This window comes from Phacochoerus africanus, chromosome X, assembly GCF_016906955.1.
Source record: "Phacochoerus africanus isolate WHEZ1 chromosome X, ROS_Pafr_v1, whole genome shotgun sequence".
Lineage (NCBI taxonomy): Eukaryota > Metazoa > Chordata > Mammalia > Artiodactyla > Suidae > Phacochoerus > Phacochoerus africanus.
The window spans coordinates 16,981,603-17,006,737 of record NC_062560.1 but is presented as its reverse complement, the minus strand read 5'-3'; the positions used below and the strand labels follow the sequence as shown (position 1 = coordinate 17,006,737).

Here is a 25,135-nt window from a genome sequence, read left to right as displayed (position 1 = left end):
CTTATATTATTTTCCATCATGGTCTATCCCAAGAGATTGAATATAGTTCCCTGTGCTGTACAGTAGGACCTCATTGCTTATCCATTCTAAATGTAATAGTTTGCATCTCTTAAGCCTAAACTCCCAGTCCATTCCTCTGCCTCCCTTCTCCCCCTTGGCAACCACACATCTGTTCTCTATGTCTGTGAGTTTGTCTCTGTTTTGTAGATAGGTTCATTTGTGCCGTATTTTAAATTCCACACGTAAGTGATATCATATGGTATTTGTCTTCTCTTAATGACTTACTTCACTTGGTATGAGAATCTCTAGTTGCATCCATGTTGCTGCAAATGGCATTGTTTTGTTCTTTTTTATGGCTGAGTAGTATTCCATTGTGTATATATATCACATCTTCTTAATCCATTCATCTGTCAGTGGACATTTATGTTGTTCTCATGTCTTGTCTATTATGAATAGTGCTGCTATGGACAGTGGTGCATGTATTTTTTTGAATGAAAGTTTTTCTGGATATATGCCCAAGAGTGGGATTGCTGGATCTATAGTTTTCTGAGGAACCTCCAAAATGTTTTCTGTAGTGGTTGTACCAATTTACATTCTCCACATCCTCTCTGGCATTTGTTATTTGTAGACTTATTAATGATAGCCATTCTGAGTGGTGTGAGGTGGTACCTCATTGTAGTTTTAATATGCACTTCTCTAATAATCAGTGATGTTGAACATTGTTTTTATGTGCCTACTGGCCATCTATATGTCTTCTTTGGAGAAATGTCTATTTAGGTCTTTTGCCCATTTTTTGATTGGGTTGTTTGTTTTTCTTTTGTTGAGTTGTATGAGTTGTTTTTATGTCTTTTGGAGATTAAGCCCTTGTCAGTTGAATGGTTTGCAACTATTTTCTCTCATTCAGAAGGTTGTCTTTTCATTTTTCTTGTTTCCTTTGCTATGCTTGTAAGTTTGATTAGGTCCCATTTGTTTATTTTTGTTTTTCTTTCTATTGCCTTCAGAGACTGACCTGAGAAAACATTTGTATGGTTTATGTCAGAAAATGTTTTGCCTATGTTATCTTCCAGGAGTTTTATGGTACCAGGTCTTACGTTTTAGTCTTTAAGCCATTTTATTTTATTTTAGTGCATGGTGTGAGGGTGTGTTCTAAAACTTACATGCAGTTTTAGTGCATGATGTGAGGGTGTGTTCTAGTTTCATTGACTTACATGCAGTTGTCCAGTTTTCCCAGCAGCACCTGCTGAAGATACTATTTTCCATTTTATATTCTTGCCTTTTTTGTTGAATATTAATTGACCGTAGGTGTCTGGGTTTATTTCTGAGTTCTCTATTCTGTTCCATTGGCCTGTATGTCTGTTTTTGTATCAGTACCAGACTGTCTAGATTACTGTAGCTTTGTAATATTGTCTGAAGTCTGGGAGAGTTACACCTCCTTTGTCTTTTGTATTTTTTTTCCCCCCTCAGGATAGCTTTGGCAATTCTGGGTCTTTTATGGTTCCATGTAAAGTTTTGGATTATTTGTTCTAGTTCTGTGGAAAACATCTTGGGTCATTTGATAGGGATTGCATTAAATCTGTAGATTGCTTTAGGTAGTATGACTATCTTAACAGTATTAATTCTTCCAATCCAGGAGCATGGGATATCTTTCTATTTCTTTGAATCCTCTTTAATTCCTTGAGTAATGTTTTATAGTTCTCAATGTATAAATCTTTCACCTCCTTGGTCAGGTTTATTCCTAGGTATTTTATTTTTGGGGGTATGATTTTAAAAGGTATTTTTTATATTCATTTTCTAACATTTCATTGTTAGTATACAGAAATGCAACTGATTTCCAAATGTTAGTCTTGTATCCTGCTACTTTGCCGAATTTCTCAGTTCGAGTAGTTTTTATGTGGAGTCCTTAGGGTTTTTTGTATGTAGTATCATGTCATCTGCATAGAATGACAATTTTATCTCTTCTCTTCCAGTTTGGGTACCTTTTATTTCTTTTGTTTGTATGATTGCTGTGGCTAGGACTTCTAATACTATGCTGGATAAAAGTGATGAGAGTGAGCATCCTTGTCTTGTTCCAGATTTTATTGGGGAGGCTTTCATCTTTTTTTCCACTGAGTATTAAATTGGTTGTGGGTTTGTCATAAACAGCTTTTATTATGTTGAGATATTTGATATTATATTGATATATTTTTGACATAATCACAGTTATAATTTTCAGTAATTTGATCTTATTTTCTGATTGCCACTATTTTATAGCATTACATTTTTGTTTTGTATGATATCCTGAATGTCTTCAAGCATATTATTTGGGTTATTAAAAGTGTTCTTCTTTTGTTGAAATTAGATCTTTCTCTTCTCTCTCTTTTTTTTTTTGTCTTTTTGCCTTTTCTGAGGCCGCTCCTGCGGCATATGGAGTTTCCCAGGCTAGGAGTCCAGTCGGAGCTATAGTGCCAACCTACGCCAGAGCCACAGCAACACGGGATCCGAGCCTCGTCTGCGACCTACACCACAGCTCATGGCAACACCAGATCCTTAACCCACTGAGCAAGGCCAGGGATCAAACCCGCAACCTCATGGTTCTTAGTCGGATTCGTTAACTACTGAGCCATGATGGGAACTCCACATCTTTCTCTTCTGACTTCATTTGTACTATCCGTTGGTCCCTCTCAGCTCGGTCTAAGTCTACCTGAATGATTCTCTCTTAACCAAAGGTTTGGATTTGGTACAGTTCTGACTGTCAAATCTATGCCTTCAGCATATGCTGCTCTCCATGGCCGCAGAATTGTGTATGTATCTAGCCATTGCCTCTTGGAGAACTCTATATAATGTGTACAAAATCATCTTTTTTATGTTCCGTCTCTCAGGTTAACTACCATCATCTCCTTAATTGTTTAAGCCAGAAATCTAGACATTGTCCTTGACTAATTCCTTCCCCTCTTCCCCATTCACCAAGTCCTGATGGCTGTCTTTTCTTAATCTCACTTAAAAAGTGTCTTTGACCTTCTAACCACGACCATCTTGATCCAGACCCTTATCATTTTGCATTTTGACCTTTTCTAAAAATGATCCTGCCTCATATCTTCCCATGCTTGAATTTCTTTTGCCTTCAGGGTGAAAATCTAAATATGACGCTTCTTGCCTCCCTAGCCTCCTTCAACACTTTTTAAACTATAAATAGTACCCTAAATTTTTTAAACTATATATAGTACCCTAAATATATTATGTGAATTCGTGTTCTCGTATTTTTGAATTTGCTGATCCTTCTGCCCTCTGTGCCTTCCATGCATCTTCACTTGGTGAACTATTTCTCATCTTTTAATTCTCAACACAGACATTTCCTTCTTTGAAAAGCCCACTATGACCGACAGCCTGGATTGGGTCTCGTTTTTTTCTGTGTACCTAGTCCTGTGCCTCCTAGTCTTACTTCTGTCATGGCATTGGGATTGAACCAGTATTATGTAGTATTGTTATTATCATATTAGTATTAACATAATATATAGCACCTCATTTTGTCCTCAAGATAACTTTGAGAGAGATTTTCATCCCCAACTCTATACATGAGGAGATCGAAGCACAGAGAAATTAAGTAACTTGCCCAAGGTCACAGTGGTACTAAGTGGCAGAACTCTAGTATTTCAAGCTCGTCTTATTCCCTTAGAGCCTGTGCTATTTACCCCAGTGCTGTACGCCAGTGAGTCTCACACTTGATCATGCATTAGAATCACCTGGAGGGCTTGTGAAACCACAGCTCACTGCCCTCACTTTCAGAATTTCTGCATCCGTAGGTCTAAGGTGGCATATTCTCCTTTTTTTTTTTTTATTATGGGAAATCTCCTCATTTTTATTTTTATTTTTAAATTTTTTAAAATTTAATGATTTTTATTTTTTCCATTATAGCCGGTTTACTGTGTTCTGTCAATTTTCTACTGTACAGCAAGGTGACCCAGTCACACACACACATATATATATTCCTTTTTCTCACATTATCATGCTCTGTCATAAGTGACTAGATATGGTTCCCAGTGCCATACAGCAGGCTCTCATTGCTAATCCATTCCAAAGGCAATAGTTAGATTCTCCATTTCTAACAAGCTGTAGTTGATACTTGATGCTGTTGGGCCACAAACCACACTTTGAGAACCACTGCTCCAGGTTACTAAGCAATTTCTTTATTGAAATTGTCTCTTTGGTTGTCTTTCTCTCCAGCTAAAATGGGAGTTTCTCTCTCTCTCTCTCTCTCTCTCTCTCTCTCCTCTCCTCTCTCTCTCTCTCTCTCTCTCTCTCTCTCTCTCTCTCTGTTTCTTAGGGCTACACCTGTGGCATATGGAAGTTCCCAGGCTAGGGGTCAAATCAGAGCGACAGCTGCTGGCCTACACCACAGCCACAGCAATGCCAGATCCGAGCTGCATCTGTGACCTACACCACAGCTCATGGCAACGCTGGATCCTTAACCCACTGAGTGAGGCCAGGGATTGGACCTGCATCCTCATGGATACTAGTCGGGTTCAGAACCTGCTGAGCCACAATGGGAACTCCTAAAATGGGAGTTCTTTAGGGCAGGAGTTAGTGTAATTAGTTGGTTTATCTCTCTCTCTTTTTGGTTGCATTGGAATCATGTGAAAGTGTCTGGGCCAGAGACCGAACCTGTGCCACAGCTCTAACCAGAGGCACAGCAGTGCCAACGCCAGATTCTTAATCCTGAGCCATGAAATCACTTCATCTCTCCCCCTTTTTTTAATATCCACATTTCTGGCATCTAGCAAAGTAGTGTTGACAGGTGGTAGGCCCTCGATAAATGTTTATTTGAATGAGTGGATGAGCTATTGGTTCTGGCTTCTTTATTTAAGTGTATTTTCGCCTGAATGAAATCTCTGTAGTTCAAGAAATATCTCAGGTTTCATCAATCACATACCTGATTGGCATAAAGAGGCCATGCAGTCAAAGGTTTTGGAAGGCTAATTGTTTTTTTTTTTTGTCTTTTTTTTTGCTATTTCTTGGGCTGCTCCCGTGGCATATGGAGATTCCCAGGCTAGGGGTCCAATCAGAGCTGTAGCCACCGGCCTACGCCAGAGCCACAGCAACGCGGGATCCGAGCCACATCTGTACCCTACACCACAGCTCACGGCAACATTGGATCCTCAACCCACTGAGCAAGGCCAGGGATCGAACCCTCAACCTCATGGTTCCTAGTCGGATTCATTAACCACTGCACCACGACGGGAATTCCGGAAGGCTAATTGTTAATTGCATGATTTTAAAATACTTTGAAGCCAAAAGTCACATCTGTTATATTTGATTCACTGTTCTTTCTGGAGTGGACTGGTCATTGTCTATTAGTTTATACGTCTTTATATAGAAAGAGGCTCTTTGGCACTTTAGCCGATTTGAAAGTTTCTTTCCTAAGGTAGCACCTTCCTTGGTGTAAAATGACTCCATCATAAATGTGACGGCTTATAGGAGTTGTGGAACATTTACATTCCAGTATTCAAGCTTCTTAAAATGCCTGTATGTCATGGAGTCACTGAGTGGGAGGTTGGGGCGCCTCTTCTCAGCCAGCTCGGCTCTGGGTCACCAACAGCCAGGCGTCCAGTGGAAAACAAATTTCTGATGGCTTGAGAGCTTTCTGTGTTTGCAGCAGTCAAAGTTTGGCTTAATGGTATTTTCTTACATGTTACTTTTCTTTCAAAATAGGAACAACTAAAATGTATTTTTTTTTTTTTTTGTAACAGAGTTTGCAAGAACTTATTGAAAACATGAAAAGGCAGGTTAATCACCTCTGTGGCATAGTTTCACAAATGCAACATTCTTTGGAGAAATCATTGTTGCTAAACTGTGTAAGTTTTATAAGAACATTTTTACCTCTTTGATAAACCTCTAGTTCCTACAGATAACAATCAGTTAGAAGTGAGAGAGAACTGATAACTGTGGGAGGTTAGCAAGGCTGTTTTTACCTTAGCAGCAGGTTGGAGACTAAACCTCTGTTGGAAGATGCTAAAGGTTAGGCTTGAGATATTGTGAAATTGAATATTTTAATGTTTGCAACAATAATGTGTAAAATGGAACCAAAATGTAGGATTGAAGAGGAATAAGATCATATCACCAAATTCAGTGTTTATAGTTGATTGTGGAAAACGATGTTGCTAGGAAAAGAGGTATTATTAATTAAAATTAATGCTTCTACCAACTGTTTAATTCTTATTTTTACTCACAGATGATTTATACTGGCTTTGTGTCATTTTAGAGGTCCTCTGGATTTATAAAAAAAAGTTTGTTTTTTTTTGTTTTTGTTTTTGTCTTTTGACTTTTTAGGGCTGCACCCGAAGCACATGGAGGTTCCCCGGCTCGGGGTCGAATCAGAGCCATAGCTGCCGGCCTACACCACAGCCACAGCAACACGGGATCCGAGGCATGTTTGTGACCTACACCGAAGCTCATGGCAATGCTGGATCCTTAACCCAGTGAGCAAGGCCAGGGATCAAACCCGCGTCCTCATGGATACTAATCGGGTTCGTTAACCACTGAGCCACGATGGGAACTCCTACAAAAAATTTTTGATTATATACCTCATGGAGAAATTAAAGTCTAGAAGTCAAAGAAAGGAGCTTAACCCATTCTGTTCTCTTACCCTGGCAGGGAGATTGTAGCCCATCTTTGCCAGAACAAAGGCAGGAAAGCGGTGACGGGACCAACCCTGTAGGACCATCTCTTCAGTCAGCAGCACTCCCTGAACTGCAGCAGCCAGTCCTCATGGAGAGTCCACCGCTTCCCAGAATTGTCTCCACATTTTCATTACAGCCGTGCACCACACCAAGCAGCCCCTTTCCTGTTCTTGCTATCCCATCCTACTTTTTCAGTGAAGGTACTGAAAGTACCAACGGTGTTATCTCATCTGCCGAGGCTGCCCCAGCTGTACCTGCAGCAGTTCTGCCACAAGGAGAACCCAGTCTGGCAGACACTGCTGGGACGATGAACTATTCAACTATAATGGAAAATAACAGCGTGGGTGCAGACACTGCCTTGCCATCACTCTGTATCCCTCCCAATTTTGGTGAGTTTGAAATGGCACACACAGATAGCATCCTTTAATTTAGATTAAGAAACGTCCTTAATGCAAACTAATGATAGCTTTTTTTTTCTTTACAGAATAAACTCAAAATGGTTTAAAGACACAAATATAAGACATGATACCACAAAGCTCCTAGAAGAAAACATAGGCTAAATACTCTCAGACACAAATCACAGCAATATTGTGATTTTAAAAAAATTGTAGTTAATTTACCATGTTTTAGTTTCACTACAGCAAAGTGATTCTTTTTCAGAGTCTTTTCCATTATACGTTATTACAAGATATTGAATATAGTTCTCTGTGCTATACAGTAGGTTCTTGCTCCTTTTTTTTTTTTTGGTCTTTTGTCTTTTTAGGGCCGCATCTGCAGCATATGGAGGTTCCCAGGCTAGGGGTCCAATCGGAGTTGTAGTTGCTGGCCTACACCACAGCCACAGCAATGCAGGATTCTTAACCCACTGAGCGAGGCCAGGGATCGAACCTGCGTCCTCATGGATGCTAGTCGGGTTCACTAACTGCTGAGCCACGATGCGAACTCTGGTTCTTACTCTTTAATATAGCTTTTAAATTTATCTATGTATCTATGTATCTATGTATCTATCTATCACTGTGCCATGTGGCAGCTTGATGTGGGATCTCAGTTCCCAGGCCAGGAACTGAAGCCAGGTTGCAGCAGTGAAAGCACAGAGTTTTAACTACTAGTCCACCAGGGAAGCCCCTAATATAGATTTTTTAAATTAAATGTTAATTTTGTTTGTTTAATTTTTTTTTTGGCCTCATTCACAGGATGTGGAAGTTCCCAGGCCAGGGATAGAACCCATGCCACAGAAGCCACCCTGGCCACTGCAGTGACAACACCAGGTCCTTAACCTACTGGGCCACAAGAGAACTCCTAATTAAAGGTTTTATATTGAGACAGTTGTAGATTCACATGTAGTTATAAGAAGTAATACAGAATGATACCCTTTACCCAATTTCCTCCAGTGGTAACATCTTGTAAAACTACAGTAAAATATCACTACTAGGATATTGATGTTGATATAATCCACAGATCTCATTTACCTGTTCCCACTTTGACTTGTGTTCATTTGTGTGTCCATACATTTAGTTCTATGCAGTTTTATCACATGAGAAGGTTTGTGTGTCCACCACCCTAGTCAAGATACAGAACGTTATCATCACAAGGATCACTTGTGTTGCCTTTTTTAAAACCACGCCCATCACCCTCTGGTGACCCTGCTCTCCCCATTCTCCTGTCCCTGACTCTTGGCAACCGCTGATCTATTCTCCTTCTCTAGGATTTTGTCACTTCCAATTTGTTGTATATTTGGATGCACATATCATGTAACACTTTGATACTAAGTCCCTGGAGATTAAACCAAGTTATTCACTAGTTTCTTCCTTTTTATTGCTGAGCACTGTTACGTGGTATAGCTGTGTCATAGTTTAACCATTCATCTGTTGAAAATTTTGATTTTTTTCCTGTCTTCGACTGTTAGGGCTAAGGCTGCTATAAATATTCATGCACAGGTTTTTGTGTAAATAGAAGTCTTCATTTCTCTGACATGAATGCCCAAGAGTGCAGTTGCTGGTTATATGTTAACTGCATGTTTTCGTTTTATGAGAAACTACTTATTTTCCATTACAGCTGTACCATTTTCCTTTCCTATCAGCAATGTATATGTAATCCAGTTTCTCTGCATCCATATTTCTGCTCTTTCTGTTGTTCTTTTTACCTTCTGATGCTTCATGATTACTGCTTTCATCATGTCCCTATGTGATAGAAGATTTTCTTTTTTCTTTAAGAGTAAGTCTACTGGCGACAAAATCTTTTAGTTTTCCTTCATGTGAGAAAGTCTTTATTTCCCCTTCTTTCCTGGAAGATCGTTTTACCCAGCATGAAATTCGTGGATGAGAGTTCTTGTGTTACAGCCCTTGAAAACTTTTTATTTATAGAAATGCCAGGAAAAGCAGCAACCGGCCTTGGAAACAGTACTAAATCAATGCATTACCCGACTTTCTTGGGAAGTGACAGTGGCCAAGATACTATCTCTTCATCTGTCTTCAGCCCTCCCAATTTTGGTGAGTTCGAAGTGATACATTATTGCAAGTAGCACTGTTTGATCTAGATTCACTAACATCCTTAATGCAAGTCAGTAGTAGCTTTTTAAAATTAAAATTTAAAATTTTTTATTATTATGTTATTTTTCGTCATTTTAGGGCTGCGCTCTTCGGCATATGGAGGTTCCCAGGCTAGGGGTTGAATTGGAGCTGTAGCTGCCGGCCTACACCACAGCCACAGCAACGTGGGATCTGAGCCGCGTCTGCGACTTACACCACACCTCACGGCAATGCTGGATCCTAACCCACTGACCAAGGCCAGGGATCGAACCCGCATCCTCGTGGACACCATCTCGGGTTCTTAACCCACTGAGCCACAACGGGAACTGTTCTTTGTTTTTTACTGAACACAATTTCTACCAATTGTTGCATGTATCAAGGGTTTTTCCCTTTTAGGAGTTCCTGTCACATTAGCAGCTGCAGCTCTGATTTGATCCCTAGCCTGGGAACTTACATATGCCACAGGTACAGCCCTAAAAAGCAAAAAAAAAAAAAAGTTCTTTTCTTTTTATTGTTGACCACTATTCCATGGTATGGGTATATAACTGTTTATCTGTTCACTCACTGAAGTACATCTGGAATATTTCCCGTTTTTGGCTGTTACAAGTTTAGCTCTATGAGCAGTCCTATACCAGTTTTTGTGTAAACCTAAGTATTACTTTGAGATGAATACCCAAGAGGGCAATTCTGGGTCATGTGAATTCCATGTTTTCCTTTTTCTTTTTCTTTTCTTCTTTTTTTTTTTTTTGGTCTTTTTAGGGCCGCACCCACAGCATATGGAGGTTCCCAGGCTAGGGGTCTAATCAGAGCTGTTGCCACCGGCCTAGGCCAGAGCCATAGCAATGCCACATCCGAGCCACATCTGTGACCTACACCACAGCTCAAGGCCATGCCGGATCCTTAACCCACTGAGCGAGGCCAGGGATCGAACCCGCAGCCTCATGGTTCCTAGTCGGATTTGTTTCCACTGTGCCACGATGGGAACTCCAGAATTCCATGGAGGAGCTGTTCAGTTTTTAACCTTCCACCCCAATATATGCGATAGTTTCTCTGTTTCTCTGTTCTTTCATTATATCCTTTCTGTTTGATGATTTTCCTATAGCCTTCCTTTAGCCTACAAGAGACAGGTTTTTTAGTTTTCCTTCATGTGAAAATGTCTTTATTTCCCTTACATTAATAAAGGATAGCTTCACTATGTATAGGATTAAAGATTAAGAGTTATTTTCTTAAGCGCTTGAAAAATGTTTTTCCTGTAGCTTTGCCAGAAATAGCAGAAACCAGCCTGGAAAACAGCCCTGAGACAATGTGTTATCCAACTTTATCGGGAAGTGACAGTGGCCAATATTCTTCTTCATCTGTCAGCCTCCCACCTAATTTTAGTGAGTTTCAAATGATACATCACTATAAGTAGCACTATTTTTAAAAATTTATTTTCTTTTTTATTCCTTTAAAATTTTTTTTTGGCCGCACCAGGAGCATGTGGAAGTTCCCGGGCTGAGGATAGAACCCACACCAAAGCAGTCACAATGCCATATCTTTAACCACTAAGCCACCAGGGTACTCATAAGTAGACTATTTAATCTAGATGCATCAATGTCTTTAATGCAAGCTAGTGGTAACCCATTTTTATTTTATTTGTTTTTAAATTTTATTTATTTATTTATTTATTTTGTCTTTTTGCTATTTCTTGGGCTGCTCGCACGGCATATGGGGGTTCCCAGGCTAGGGGTCTAATCAGAGCTGTAGCCACCGGCCTACGCCAGAGCCACAGCAATGCAGGATCCGAGCCGCGTCTGCAACCTACACCACAGCTCACGGCAACGCTGGATCGTTAACCCACTGAGCAAGGGCAGGGACCGAACCTGCAACCTCATGGTTCCTAGTCAGATTCGTTAACCACTGCACCACGACGGGAACTCCCCATTTTTTTTTTAAATTCAAGTTTTTATTTCGAAATAATTTTGCATATATATATTTTTTACAGCCACACCTGTGGCATATGGAAGTTCCCAGGCTAGGGGTCAAATCGGAGCTCTAGCTGCCGGCCTACACCACAGCCATAGCAATGCCAGATCCAAGCTGTGTCTGTGACCTACACCACAGCTCGTGGTAACGCTGAATCCTTAGCCCTGAGCAAGGCCAGGGATCGAACCTGTGTCCTCATGGATCCTAGTCAGATTCCTTTACGCTGCGCCATGGCGGAAACTCCACATTCACATGTATTTGTAAGAAATAATATAAAGAGCTCCCTTTTACACTTTACCTTTTTCTCCCAATGATACATCTTGCATAACTAGTAAAATATCATAACTGGGGTATTAACATTGGTAGACAAGACACATATGTTATGGAGTTGCCCCCAGTTTTACTTGTAGTTTATGTGTGTTGATATTTATTTCTAATTTCATCACATGAGTAGGTGTGATTACCACTATCATGGTCAAGATACAGAATATTTCCATCACCATAAAGATGCCTCTTCTTGCCCTTTTATAGCTACGCCACCTGTCCCAGGTCACCCCTTCCTTCCCCACTGCTCACCCCCTACTTCCCCCCAAACACTGGTCTCTCTAATTTTGTCACTTCAAGAGTATTATATAAAAGGAAATCTTATGGTACAGAACCTTTGAGGATTTTTTTCCATCAGCATAATTCCTTGAAGATTTATCCAGGTTGTTGCACATATCAATTCTTTCTTCCTTTTTATCGTTAAATAGTTTTATAAGATTTCAATATGTAGTAGTTGTTTTTAACTATTCATCCATTGAACAGACATTAGTTTTTTTCCCCTTAATTTTTGGTAGTAGGAGTAAAGCCGTTATGAATATCCATGTACTGGGTTTTGTATAATATAAATTTTTATTTCCCTGTCATGAATGCCAGGAGTGCAATTTTTATTCTTATGGTAATTGCATGTTTAGTTTCATAAGAAAATGCCAGTTTTCTAGAGAGGCTGTACCATTTTTCATTCTCACCAGCAGTGATCCAGTTTCTTCACATTCATGTTCCTTTTCTTCTCATTATTCTTTCTGTCTTCCTGATGCTCCACATTGCCTTCTTTCATCATGTCCTTTCTGTTTGAAGATTTTCCTTTAGCCTTTTGGTATGGGTAAGTCTGCTAGGGACAGATTGTTTTAGTTTTCCTTTGTTTTGGAATGTTTTTATATCACTTTTTACTTGAATGATAGTTTCACTTCATGTGGAATTCACGGTTGAGAGTTCTTTTCTTTCACAGCAGCTGAAAAATTCATCCTTATAGAAATGCCAGGAAAAGCAGAAACCAGCCTGGATAACAGCTCTCAGACAATGTATTGCCCATCTTTATTGGGAAATAACAATGGCCCAGAAACTGACTCTTCATTTCACTCCCTCTCTCCCAAGTTTGGTGAGCTTGAAATGATAGATATGTTTCAAGTAGCAGTGTCTGAACCAGATCTATCATATTCTGGAATACCCATTGTGGCTCGGCGGGTTAAGAACCTGACTAGTGTCCATGAGGATGCGGGTTCCATCCCTGGTCTCAGTGGGTTAAGGATCTGGTGTTGCTGTGAGCTGCAGTGTGGTTTGCAGATGTGGTTCGGATCTGGCATTGCTGTGGTTGTGGCCATGGCCAGCAGCTGCAGCTCCTGATTCAACCCCTAGCCTGGGAGCTTCCAGATGCCACAGGTGCGGCCCTAAAAAGAAAGAAAGAAAAATAGATCTATCCACATCCTGAATACAAGCCAGCTGTAGCTCTTTTTAAAACTTTTGGGTGTAATTTAAGAGCCACATGGAGTTGTAGAAAATAGGTCAGAGATCCTATTTATGCTTTGCTTGTTTTCCCCAATGACCACACCTTACAAAACTATGTTACAGTGTCACAACCAAGATATTGACATTGATACAACCCACAGAAGTTACTGAGGTGCCTCCAGTTTTACCTGTATGTGTGTGTGTACAATTTCATGTATGTGTTTATCACTATGCGATTTTATCACATGAGTGAGTCCATCACAGTCAAGGTAGAGATAATTTTCATCAAGGACCACACTAGCCTTCCCTTTCTCCAGGACCCCTCCCTAACACATGGCTGCATTGATCTCTTCTCCATTTCTACAGTTTTGTCTCGGGTTGTTATGTAAGTGGAATAATACACTGTGTAACCTTTGGGACTGGCTTTTTTCACTCAGCCTAATTTGCTATGGACTCATCCAGTTTGTGGCATCTATCAGTAGTTTATTACTATTACTGCTGAAGTATATTTCATGCTATAGATATACAGCATTATGTTTATTTACCTGTTCAAGGACATTCGGATTTTTTTTTTCCCAGTTTTTGGCTGTTAGAAGTAAAGCAGCCTTGAATATTCATGTACCCACTTTTGTGTAAATCAGTGTTCATTTCTATTGATGAAGTTTTCCATGGTGTAGAAATGCAACAGTTTTTTTTTTTTCTAATATTCGCACATTGAAGGATATCTTTTTTTTTTTTCCTTTTTGGGTTTTTGGATACTACACATAAAGCTGCTGTGAACATCCATGAACTGATTTTTGCGTAAACATAACTTTGCATTTCTCTGTCATGAATGCCAAAAGTGCAGTTCCTAGATCTTATAGTAATAGCATGTTTAGTTTTATAAGAAAGGGCCAAACAATTTTCCAGAGAGACTGTACCATTTTACATTCCCAATAGCAACGTATGGGTATGGGTGATCATTTCTCTCCATCCATATTTCTCATCTTTCCATTGTTATTTCTTCCTTCCTGATGCTCCAGGATTCCTTCTTTCATAATATCCTTTCCGTTTGAAGGTTTTTACTTTAGCTATTTTAAAGGGAAAATCTGCTAGGGGCAGTTAAAAACTCTTTTTTCTGTTGTGTCACAATGTCTTTATTTCCACTTCTTTCCTGAAGTATAGCCTCGCCCAGTACAGAATTCACAGTTGAGAGTACTTGTCTTTCAGCACTTGAAAAAGTTATAGAAATGCCAGGAAAAGCGGACACCAGCATGGAAAACAGCTCTCAGACAATGTATTACCCAGCTTTGGTGGGAAATGGCAGTGGCCCAGATGCTGCCTCTTCACGTCTCTCCATTCCTCCCAATTTTGGTGAGTCTGAAATGATACCTATTTCAAGTAGCACTGCTTTGTCTACAACCATCAACATCCTTCATGGAAGCTAGCGATAGCTCTTTTTTATTTTATTTTATTTTTTGTCTTTTGTCTTTTTTTGTTGTTGTTGTTGTTGTTGTTGCTATTTCTTGGGCCGCTCCCGCGGCGTATGGAGGTTCCCAGGCTAGGGGTCCAATCGGAGCTGTAGCCACCGGCCTACGCCAGAGCCACAGCAACGCAGGATCCGAGCCGCGTCTGCGACCTACACCACAGCTCACGGCAACGCCGGATCGTTAACCCACTGAGCAAGGGCAGGGACCGAACCCAAAACCTCATGGTTCCTAGTCGGATTCGTTAACCACTGCGCCACGACGGGAACTCCGATAGCTCTTTTTTAAATTAAACTTTCAATCTTGTGGTGATTTGAGAGTCATAGTTTTATTTTATTTATTTATTTATTTATTTATTTGATTTTTGTCTTTTTGGGGCTGCACCCGCAGCTTATGGAGGTTCCTAGGCTAGGGGGTGTATCAGAGCTGTAGGTGCCGGTCGACACCACAGTCGCAGGAACACAGGATCTGAGCCGTGTCTGTGACCTACATCACAGCTCACAACGCGGGATCCTTCACCCACTGAGCAAGGCCATGGTTCCTAGTCAGGTTCATTAATGACTGAGCCACGACAGGAGCTCCTAATTTTAAGAAGTAATACAGAATGATCCTTTTTATCCTCTACCCATTTCTTCCAACAGTAACATTTTGCGAAATGATAACAGAACATGACAACCAGAATATTTGACCCCGATACAATCTATAGATCTTATTGAGACTCCCCCAGTTTAATTGTATGATTTGTGTATATATGTTTAGTTCTGTTGGATTTTATCACATGAGTAGGTTTGCTACCCACCACCCAGTCAAGATATATAACATTTCCATTACCATACGGATGCCTCATCGTGCCCTTTTGTAACCCTACCCACCGCAGCATGCTTCCCTTGAGAGTCATCTGACTTGGGTCGGTGGTTCCTTCTTCTTTGTTGCTGAGTACTATTCCATGGTGTCGATGTACCACCATTTGTCTTCATTCATAGCTGAAGAACATCAGGATTTTTTCCCCCCCATTTTTCAGTATTACAAGTCGAGTGGCTATGAGTGTTCTTGCACAGGTTTTTGTGTAAATAAGTTTTGGTTTCTTTTAAACAAATGCCCCAGAGTGCCCAAGAATGCCCCTGGTTGTATGGTAATTGCATGTTTAGTTATGTAAGAAACTGCCAAACAGTTTTCTAGAGAAATCATACCATTTTATTTTCCCACCAGCAATGAGCGATGAAGTTTCTCCACATCTATATTTCTGCTGCTTTCATTGTTCTTTCTTCCTTTCGGATGCTCCGAAATTTGTTCTTTCTGATAGAAAATTTTCTTTTAGCCATTTTCTTTCTTTCTTTCTTTCTTTTGGTCTTTTGTTTTTTTTAGGGCCGCACCTGCGGCATATGGAGGTTCCCAGGCTAAGGGGTCAAATTGGAGCTGTAGCCGCCGGCCTCTGCCACAGCCACAGCAATGCCAGATCTGAGCCACGTCTGTGACCTACACCACAGCTCATGGCAATGCTGGATCCTTAACCCACTGAGGGAGGCCAAGGATCGAACCTGTGTCCTCATGGATGCTAGTCAGATTCGTTTCCACTATGCCACAACAGGAACTCCCTCCTTAAGCCATTTTCAAGTGTAAGTCAGCTAGTGATAAATTACTTTTAGGTTTCCTTCATGTGAGAATGTCTTTGTTTCCTTTTCTTTTTGTTTTGAGTTTGCATGTTCTTTTCTTTTTTCAGCTTTATTGAGGTATAATTGACAAATAAAATTTAATATATTTTAAGCATATGGTATCATGATTTAATGTATGTGTACATTATGAAAAGATTTCCGCCATCAAGTTGGCACATTCCATCTTCTCACACATTTACTTTTGTATTCTTTTGTTGTGAGAATGCTTAAGTTCTACTCTCTACGCAAATTCTGGTTATACCACACAGTGTATCAACGATAGTCATCATGTTATGCATTGGCTCCTCAGACTTTATTCATCTTATTACTGAAAGTTTGTACTTTTTACCAGCCTTTTCCTATTTTCCTCCCACTTCCCAGCCGCTGCCAGCTACCATTCCACACTCTGTTTCTGTGGGCTCAAAAAAAATTTTTTTTTATATTCCACATATAAGTGGTACCATGCAGTATTTATGTTTTTCTGTTTGGTTTATTTGACTTAGCTAGATTCATCCATATTGTCACATATCTGCTTCATTCTTGAAGGATTATTTTGCTTGATATAGAATTCATAGTTGGGAATTCTTCTTTTTTTTTTTAAAGGCCACACCCACAGCATTTGGAAGTTCCCAGGCTAAGGGTTGAATCGGAGCTGCAGCTGCTGGCCTACACCACAGCCACAGCAATGCCAGATCTGAGCCGTGTCTGCAACCTGTACTTCAGGTTGCAGCACCACTGGATCCTTTAACCCACTGAGTGAGGCCAGGGATTAAACCTGCATCCTCATGTATATAAGTCAGATTCTTAACCTGCTGAGCCACAATGGGAACTCCACATAGTTGAGAATTCTTATTTTTTTAGTGCTTGAAAGTATTTTATTTATAGAAATGTTGGTAAAAGCTCACACAACCTGGAAAAGAGCCCTGAGACAACAAATTACCCACTGGTATTGGAAAATAGTAATAGCCAAGATATTTCCTTATTATGTCACTGCATTCCTTCTAGTTTTGCTGAGTTGGAAACGATACTTTGATATATATCATATTTAATCCAGATTCATCAGTCTCGTTAGTGCAAAATAGTGGTAGCGCTTTCTAATTAAAGTTTTTATTTTCAGAAAAATTTAGTTGCATGTGCAGTTATAATAAATAATCCATAAAGATCCTGTGTTCCCCATTACCCAATTTTCCCCGATGGTAACATCTTGCAAAATGATAGACTATTACCACAACCAAGATATTGACATGATACCATCCACAGATATTGAAATGTTCCCAGTTTCACTTACATTAATATGTGTTTGTATTTAGTTCTGTACAATTTTATCATGTGTGCAAGTTCACATATCCTCTACCACAGGCAATCCATGAAACAGTTCTGTCACCACCATGATCTCTCATATTGCTCTTTTATAACCATATCCGTCTCCCTCCAGTCGACATTGTCCTCCATTCCTACCTTCTGCCCTGTTGCAATGCAAGCATGAATCTATTCTACAGATCTATTATTTGTCCCCTCAGCATAGTTATATAAATGGAATCATGTGGTGTTTGAGATGGACTTCTGAAGATTCATGCTGTTGTATCAGTGATTCCTTCTTTTTTATTGCTGAGTAATATTTCATGGTATGGATGTACCAGGGTTTACTTACCTGTTCATCTGTTGCAAACCTCTGGGTTTCCTGTTTGTGGCTATTAGAGGTAAAGCTGCTATGAATATTCATTCATAGTTTTAGGAGTTCCCGTGGTGGCACAGCAGAAACGAATCTGACTAGGAACCATGAGGTTGCAGATTCAGTCCCTGGCCTCGCTCAATGGGTTAAGGATCCAGTGTTGCCTTCGTGAGCTGTGGTGTAGGTCGCAGACATGGTTCGGATTCCGAGTTGCTGTGGCTGTGGTGTAGGCCAGCAGCTGTAGCTCTGATTCAACCCCTAACCTGGGAACCTCCATATGCTGCAGGTGCAGCCCTAAAAAGCAAAAAAAAAAAAAAAAAAAAAAGAAAAGATATATTTTGCCTCATTTTATTCATTTCACTCTTTCATACAAGCTTTCACTTCTCTGGGTGAGTCCTCAAGGGTGCAATTTCTGGGTCCTATGGTAACTGCATCCTTAGTTTTACAAGAAACTGTTAAACTGATTTCCAGTCTAGCTGTACCATTTTCCATTCCTGCCAGCAATGTATAGTGATCTAGTTTCTCTACATCCATATTTCTGCTCTTTTCATTGTTCTATCTCCTTCTTAATGCTCCAGAATTCTATTATATCCTTCGTGTTAGCCATTTTTAAAGTGTAAGTCAGTTAGTGACAAATACTTTTGGTTTTCCTTTGTCGGTGAATATTTTTCTTGATTACTGGAGGATAGGTTCATCAGATATAGATATTAAGTTGGGGGTCTTTTCTTAGAACATTTGAAAAGCGTTTTCCTTATAGAAATGTTCCTCAAAGCAGAAACCAGCATGGAAAATAATCCTCAGATGATGAATTACCCACCTTTCTTGGAAGATGGCTGTGCTCAAGAAACTTCATATTTCTTCATCCCTCCCGGTTTTGGTGAGTTCGAAATGATACGTATTACAAGTAGCACTATTTAACCTAGATTTATTAACACTCTTAATGTGAGCTAGTGGTAGCTTTTCCTGATTAAAAATTTAAAAAATTTTAAAAGAAAATAGCTGCACATGCCATTGCAAAAAATAATGCAGAGAGATCTTTACCCAGTCTCCCCCAGAGATGACATCTTGTAAAACTATAGCACAAAAGCCCACCCAGGATGTAGACATTGATGAAAGCCATAGATTTTATTGAAGTATCTTCAGTTTTATTTGTGCTTGTGTGTGTTTATGTTTACATGTGTGTGTGTATTCAGTTTTATATAATTTCATGATGTCCGTTTCCATATCCTCTAGCACAGTCAAAATTCAGAACATTTCTGTCAACACAAAGATATCCTTATTGCCCTTTATTTTTTATTTTTTTGCTTTTTAGGGCCACACCCAAGGCATATGGAGGTTTCCAGACTAGGGGTCTAATCGGAGCTACAGGTGCCGGCCTACACTATAGCCACGGCAATGCAGGATCCTTAACCTCCTGAGCGGGGCCAGGGATCGAACCTGCAACCTCATGGTTCCTAGTGGGATTTGTTTCCACTGCGCCACAATGGGAACTCCCCTGTTGCCCTTTAAAACCACACCCACCTTTCTCCTCTCTTGCTCCTACCCTTACCCTGCCCCATCCCTGCCCTTGACAAGTACTAATTTATTTTCTTTCTTTATAATTTTTCATTTCGAGAGTTTTATAGACTCATATAGTATATAACCTTTAGGAACTGCCTTTGTTCATTCACCATAATTCTCTGGAGATTCATCTTATGTTGCTGTGTACATCAGTACTTCTTTTTTTTTTTTTTTTGGCTTTGTCCGCAGCATGCAGAAGTTCCCAAGCCAGGGATCAAACCCTGCTGTTGAGCCCCAGCAGTGACGGTGTCGAATCCTTAACAATTAGGCCACCAGGAAATTCCCAGTACTTTCTTTTTTTATTGCTGAGCGCTGTTCCACAGTGTGGGTGTTCCACTGGTGGAAGAACTTCGGGGTTGTTTCCAGTTTTTGGCTCTTTGGAGTAAAGCTACTATGAATGCGCATGTATAGGCTCATATATGAACATCAGTTTTTATTTCTCTGGGAGGACACCTAAGAGCACACACGGTTGCTGGGTCCTGTGGTAGTAGGTGAGTTTTGTAAAATACTGCCAAACCGTTTTCCGGTGTATCTGTACCATTTTACATTCAGAGCAGTAATCTATGAGTGAGCTAGTTTCTTTGCATGTTTATTTCTGCTCTTGCTGTTGGTGCTTCTTCCTTCCTTCCTCACGCTCCAAGAGTCCCGCCTTCATCATATCCTTTCAGTCAGAAGATTTTCCTTCAGCCGTTTTTTAAGGGTAAGTCAGCCAGTGATGATGTCTTTATTTCTCCTTCATTTGTAAAGGATAGTTTTGCCTGAAATACAAATTGCTATTGAGATTTCTTGTCTTTCTGCACTTGAAAATGTTTTACTTATCAAAATCTTGTTCAAACAGAATCCAGCACAGAAATGAAATCTGAGACAACAAATTACCCAACCGTAATGGAAAATGACAGTGGCCAAGATATTGATTCAGAAACTTTCTTTCTTACTCATGGTTTTGGTGAGTTGGACGTGATACCTATTATGATTATCACTCTAATCTAGATCCATCAACATTCTTAATATTAATTCTTAGTGATAGCTTTTTCAATATTAATCTTTTCATTCTGAGATATTTCAAAATCACCTGTTTTTGTAGAGAAATAGTACAGAGAGATCTTATGTACACTTCACTTTACCCAATATCTCCCAAAGAAATATTTTGGAAAAGTGTAAAATATCACAACTAAGATTTTGACATTGATATGATCCACAGATCACATCATATTCAGATGGCCCCACCTTTACTTGCATTCATTTGTGTAGGTTTGTGTATGCGTATTTAGTTCTCTGCCCTTTTGTGACGTGTTCGGGTTCAGATATTCGCCACTACAGTTGTGATCCAGAACTGCTCCAGTACGTCCAGGAACCCTCTTTTGCCTTTTTATAACCACACCCACCTCCTTCATTTCATTCTTTCCCGGGCCTCATCCCTAACCCATCCAGTACTAATCTTTTCTCCCTCTTTATAATTTTGTCAGTGCAAGCCAGTGTTCTATTAATGGACTCATATTATTTCATATCTGGGGATTGCTGATTGCCTTTTTTTTTTTGACATGCTTGTAGCATGTGGAAGTTCCCAGGCCAGGGATCGAAACCATGCTCTGGAAGCGACCCAAGCCACAGCAGTGACAACACTAGATTTTTAGCCTGCTGTGCCACAAGAGAACTTCAGGGGATTGCCTTTCTTTCACTTAGCATAATTCTCTGGAGATTCGTCCAAGTTGCTGCATGTATCAGTAGTTCCTTCCTTTTTAGTGCTGAGCCCTATTCCATGGGATGGGTATATCACGATTTATTTATCTGTTTCCTATTGAAGGATATCTTGGTTGTCTCTAGATTTTAGCTATTAAGACTAAAGGTGCTGTGAACACTCACGTGCAGGTTTTTAATGTGAACATAGTTTTCATTTCCTTATGATAAATGCCCAAGAGCACAATTGCTAAATTGTGTGGTAGTCGTTTGTTTAGTTTTATAAGAAACTGGCTATTTCCAGAATGACCGTCTGATTTTATGTTCCCACCAGCAGTGAATAAGTGATTCAATTTCTCTGCATCCTCGCCAGCACTTGGTGTTTTCACCTTTTTAAAATTTTATACATTCTGGTGTATAGTACACCCACAACTTCATTGTGGGTTTAATATGCATTTGCCTTTGGTTAATGATGTACAGTGCCATTACGTGTACTAATTTTCCATCTGTATGTTCTTCTCTCTGAAATATCTCTTCTGGCTTATATATGTATATACATTTTTACTGCTGAGTTTTGGGAGTTGTTTAGATATTTGTAGATACTAGTCTCTTGTTGGATATGTAGTTTGCAAACGTCTTCTTCCTCCTATCTGTAGCTTTCCTTTTCATCCTCTCTTTAAGTTTTTTGTTTTGTTTTGCAGAGAGAAAGTTTTTAATTTTCATGAGGTTCAATTTATCCGTTTTTCTTTTTTTTTTGTCTTTTTTGCAATTTCTTGGGCCGCTACCTCGGCATATGGAGGTTCCCAGGCCAGGGGTCGAATCGGAGCTGCAGCTGCCAGCCTACACCAGAGCCACAGCAACGCAGGATCCGAGCCGCATCTGCGACCTACATCACAGCTCACGGCAACGCCGGATCATTAACCCACTGAGCAAGGGCAGGGACGGAACCCGCAACCTCATGGTTCCTAGTCGGATTCGTTAACCACTGCGCCACGACGGGAACTCCTATCCGCTTTTTTGTTTATGGATTCTACTTTTGGTATCAGGTCTATGAGCTCTTTGTTTAGTTCTTTTTTTTTTTTTTGTCTTTTGTCTTTTTAGGGTTGCACCCGTGGCATTCGGAGGTTCCCAGGTTAAGGGTCCGATAGGAGCTGTAGCTGCCGGCCTACGCCACAGCCACAGCAATGCCAGATCTAGATCTGAGCCATGTCTGCAGCCTACACCATAGCTCACAGCAATGCCGGATCATTAACCCACTGAGCGAGGCCAGAAATTGAACCTGGGTCCTCATGGATGCTAGTCAGATTTGTTTCCACTGAGCCGCGACGGGAACTCCTCTTTGTTTAATTCTTAATCCTCGGTCTTATATTTTACATTTTACATTCGAGTTAATTTTATGTAAGGTATGAGATGTAGGCTGAGGTTCTTTTTTTTTTTTGCCAATGGCTATCCAATTGCTGCAGTACCATCTTTCCTCTATTGAATTGCTTTTATACCTTAATCAAAAAGCAATTAGGCACATTTGTGTAGGTCTATTTCTGGGTTCTCTGTTGCATTCTACTGATCTGTGTTTCTATGTCTCTGCCAAACCACAATGTTGGGATTATTGTTGTTATACATTAAGTCTTACCATCAGGTAGAATGATTTCTCCTACTTTCTTTCTTTTTTTTTTTTTTGTCTTTTTGCCATTTCTTGGGCCGCTCCCGCGGCATATGGAGGTTCCCAGGCTAGGGGTCGAATCGGAGCTGTAGCCATCAGCCTATGCCAGAGCCACAGCAACGTGGGATCCGAGCCGCGTGTGCAACCTACACCACAGCTCACGGCAGCACTGGATCCTTTAACCCACTGAGCAAGGGCAGGGACCGAACCTGCAACCTCATGGTTCCTAGTCGGATTCGTTAACCGCTGTGCCACCACGGGAACTCCAAGATCATTTAAGTATTCTAGGTCCTGTGCCTTTCCATCCTAATTTTAGAATAAGCTTGCGTATGTTTCCAAACAACAAATTTCTGGGATTTTGATGGGAATCATGTTAAGCCCACAGATCAGTTGGGAAGAACTGACATCTTTAGTATATTGACTCTTCTCATCCATGAGCATAGTATGTATGTATGTGTTTATTAAGGTCTTTGATTTTTAAATTATCATTTTGTAATTTTCATGACATAGATCCTATACCATTAAAAAATAAGTTTTTGGGAGTTGCCCTGTGGCACAGTGGGTTAAGGATCCAGTGGTGTCACTGCAGCAGCTTGAGTCGCTGCTGTGGTGGGGGTTTGATCCCTGGCCTAGGAACTTATGCATGCTGTGGGTGTGGCTAAAAAATAAAATAAGTGTTTGCTTAAGTATTTTATTTACTTTGGAGATGTAAATGGTATGTGTTTTTAATTTTGGTTACACATTTTTAGTACAGTTGACCTTTGAATGACAAAGCTTTGAACTGCATGGGTCCACTTAACATGTGGGTTTTTTTCAGTAACTGCTATAGTACTACACCATCTGAGACTGGTTGAATCTGCAAATGTGGAACTGCAGATACATCCACCATCTATAAAGTTATATGCGAATTTTTGACTGTGTGGAGAATCAGTGCCCCTAAACCTCACATTGTTCAAGAGTCAACTGTATATAGAAATAAACTTAATTTTTGCAGATTGATCTTGTATCTATGACCATGCTGAACTCATTCGTTTTAATAATTAATAATTAGTTTTATGGGATTTTTTACATAGCCATCCTTCTTGTATTATGCCGTCTGTGAATAGGGGTCATTATATTTCTTCCTGTCCAAACTGTATGCCTTTTACTCCTTTTTATTCTATTATTGCAGTGGGTAGAACTTCCAGTGTTATGATTAATAAGAATGGTGAGAAGGGACCTCCTTGCCTTGTTTCTATTCTTAGGAAGAAAGCATTCAGTCTTTCACCATTTAATATGATGATGTTAATTATTGGTTTTGATAGATGATCTTTTTTTTTTCTTTTTTTCTTTTTAGGGCCGCACCTGCGGCATATGGACGTTCCCAGGCTAGTGGTCCAATAGGAGCTGTAGCCGCCGGCCTACACCACAGCCACAGCAATGCAGGATCCGAGCTGCATCTGTGACCTTCACCACAGCTCACAGCAACGCCAGATCCTTAACCCACTGAGCGAGGCCAGGGATCGAAACTGCAACCTCATGGTTCCTAGTCTGGTTCGTTTCCACTGCGCCATGTCGGGAACTCCTGATAGATGATCTGTATTAAGTTGAGATGGTTTTCCTCTTGTCCTAACTTTCTGAGAGTTTGTATCATGAATGGGTATTAGATTTCGGCACATGCTTTTTCTATGTACATGGTCACATGGTTTTTTTTTTCTTTAGCCTGTTGATATGACAGATTATATTGATAGGCTTTCCACTGTTGAACCAGCCTTGCATGCCTGAATTAAATCCCACTTGGTCATACTGTATAATCTTTGAATACATTATTAATTTGGTTTGCAAGTATTAAGAATTTTTATGTCCAAGTTCATGAAAGATATTTGTATTTTTCTTTCTTTTTTTGTGCTGTCCCTGTCTGGTTTTGGTATCAGGGCATACTAGCCTCATAAAATGCGCATGAGTTTCCTTCTCTTCTTTTATGGAGGAATAAATGAGAAATCAGTGTTAATTCTTTTCTGCAGTGAAATTATTTGGGCTTGTCGGTTCCTTTTCGGGAGCTTTTCAGTTGCAAATATAATTTCATTGATGATCATAGGACTATTTAGATTATTTCTGACTTCTTGGTTGAGTTTTAGTATTTGTAATTTTGGAAGAATAGTTCCATTTCTTCTAAACTATCAAATTTATGAATGTAAAGTGAATTGTTGTGTTCCCTATTATCCTTTTAATGGCTACTAGATATATTGTGATATCCCATGTCAGTCATGATATTGACTATTTGCATCATCTCTTTTTGTTTTTGTAAGTCTTTCTAGAGACTTAGCTTTATTGATCTTTTTGAGGTACCAGACTTTTGCGTCATTGATTTCCAATTTTTTTCATATTTTCAGGTTCATTGATTCCTACTTTTTCATTATTTCATTCTTTTTGCTCATCTTGTGTTTCTTTTAGTCTTCTCTTAATTTTTGATGTAGGAACTTAGATTATAGATTTGAGACCTTTTATCTTTTCTAATGTCAGCCTTTAGTGCTATAATTTTCACTTTCTGTACTG

The 25,135-nt window shown here is 39.9% G+C and overlaps 1 protein-coding gene across 1 annotated transcript in view; it reads left to right on the top strand.

Moving 5' to 3' along the window:
• Nucleotides 1–25,135, top strand: part of BEND2 (BEN domain containing 2) — a 68,034-nt gene that overhangs the window by 22,445 nt on the left and 20,454 nt on the right. The window contains exons 5-11 of the mRNA XM_047764152.1: nucleotides 3,326–3,372; nucleotides 6,628–7,042; nucleotides 9,017–9,142; nucleotides 12,420–12,464; nucleotides 14,156–14,266; nucleotides 18,461–18,580; nucleotides 20,102–20,209. Coding sequence (XP_047620108.1) covers nucleotides 3,326–3,372; nucleotides 6,628–7,042; nucleotides 9,017–9,142; nucleotides 12,420–12,464; nucleotides 14,156–14,266; nucleotides 18,461–18,580; nucleotides 20,102–20,209 — 972 coding nt within the window. The remainder of the gene's footprint in view (nucleotides 1–3,325; nucleotides 3,373–6,627; nucleotides 7,043–9,016; nucleotides 9,143–12,419; nucleotides 12,465–14,155; nucleotides 14,267–18,460; nucleotides 18,581–20,101; nucleotides 20,210–25,135) is intronic.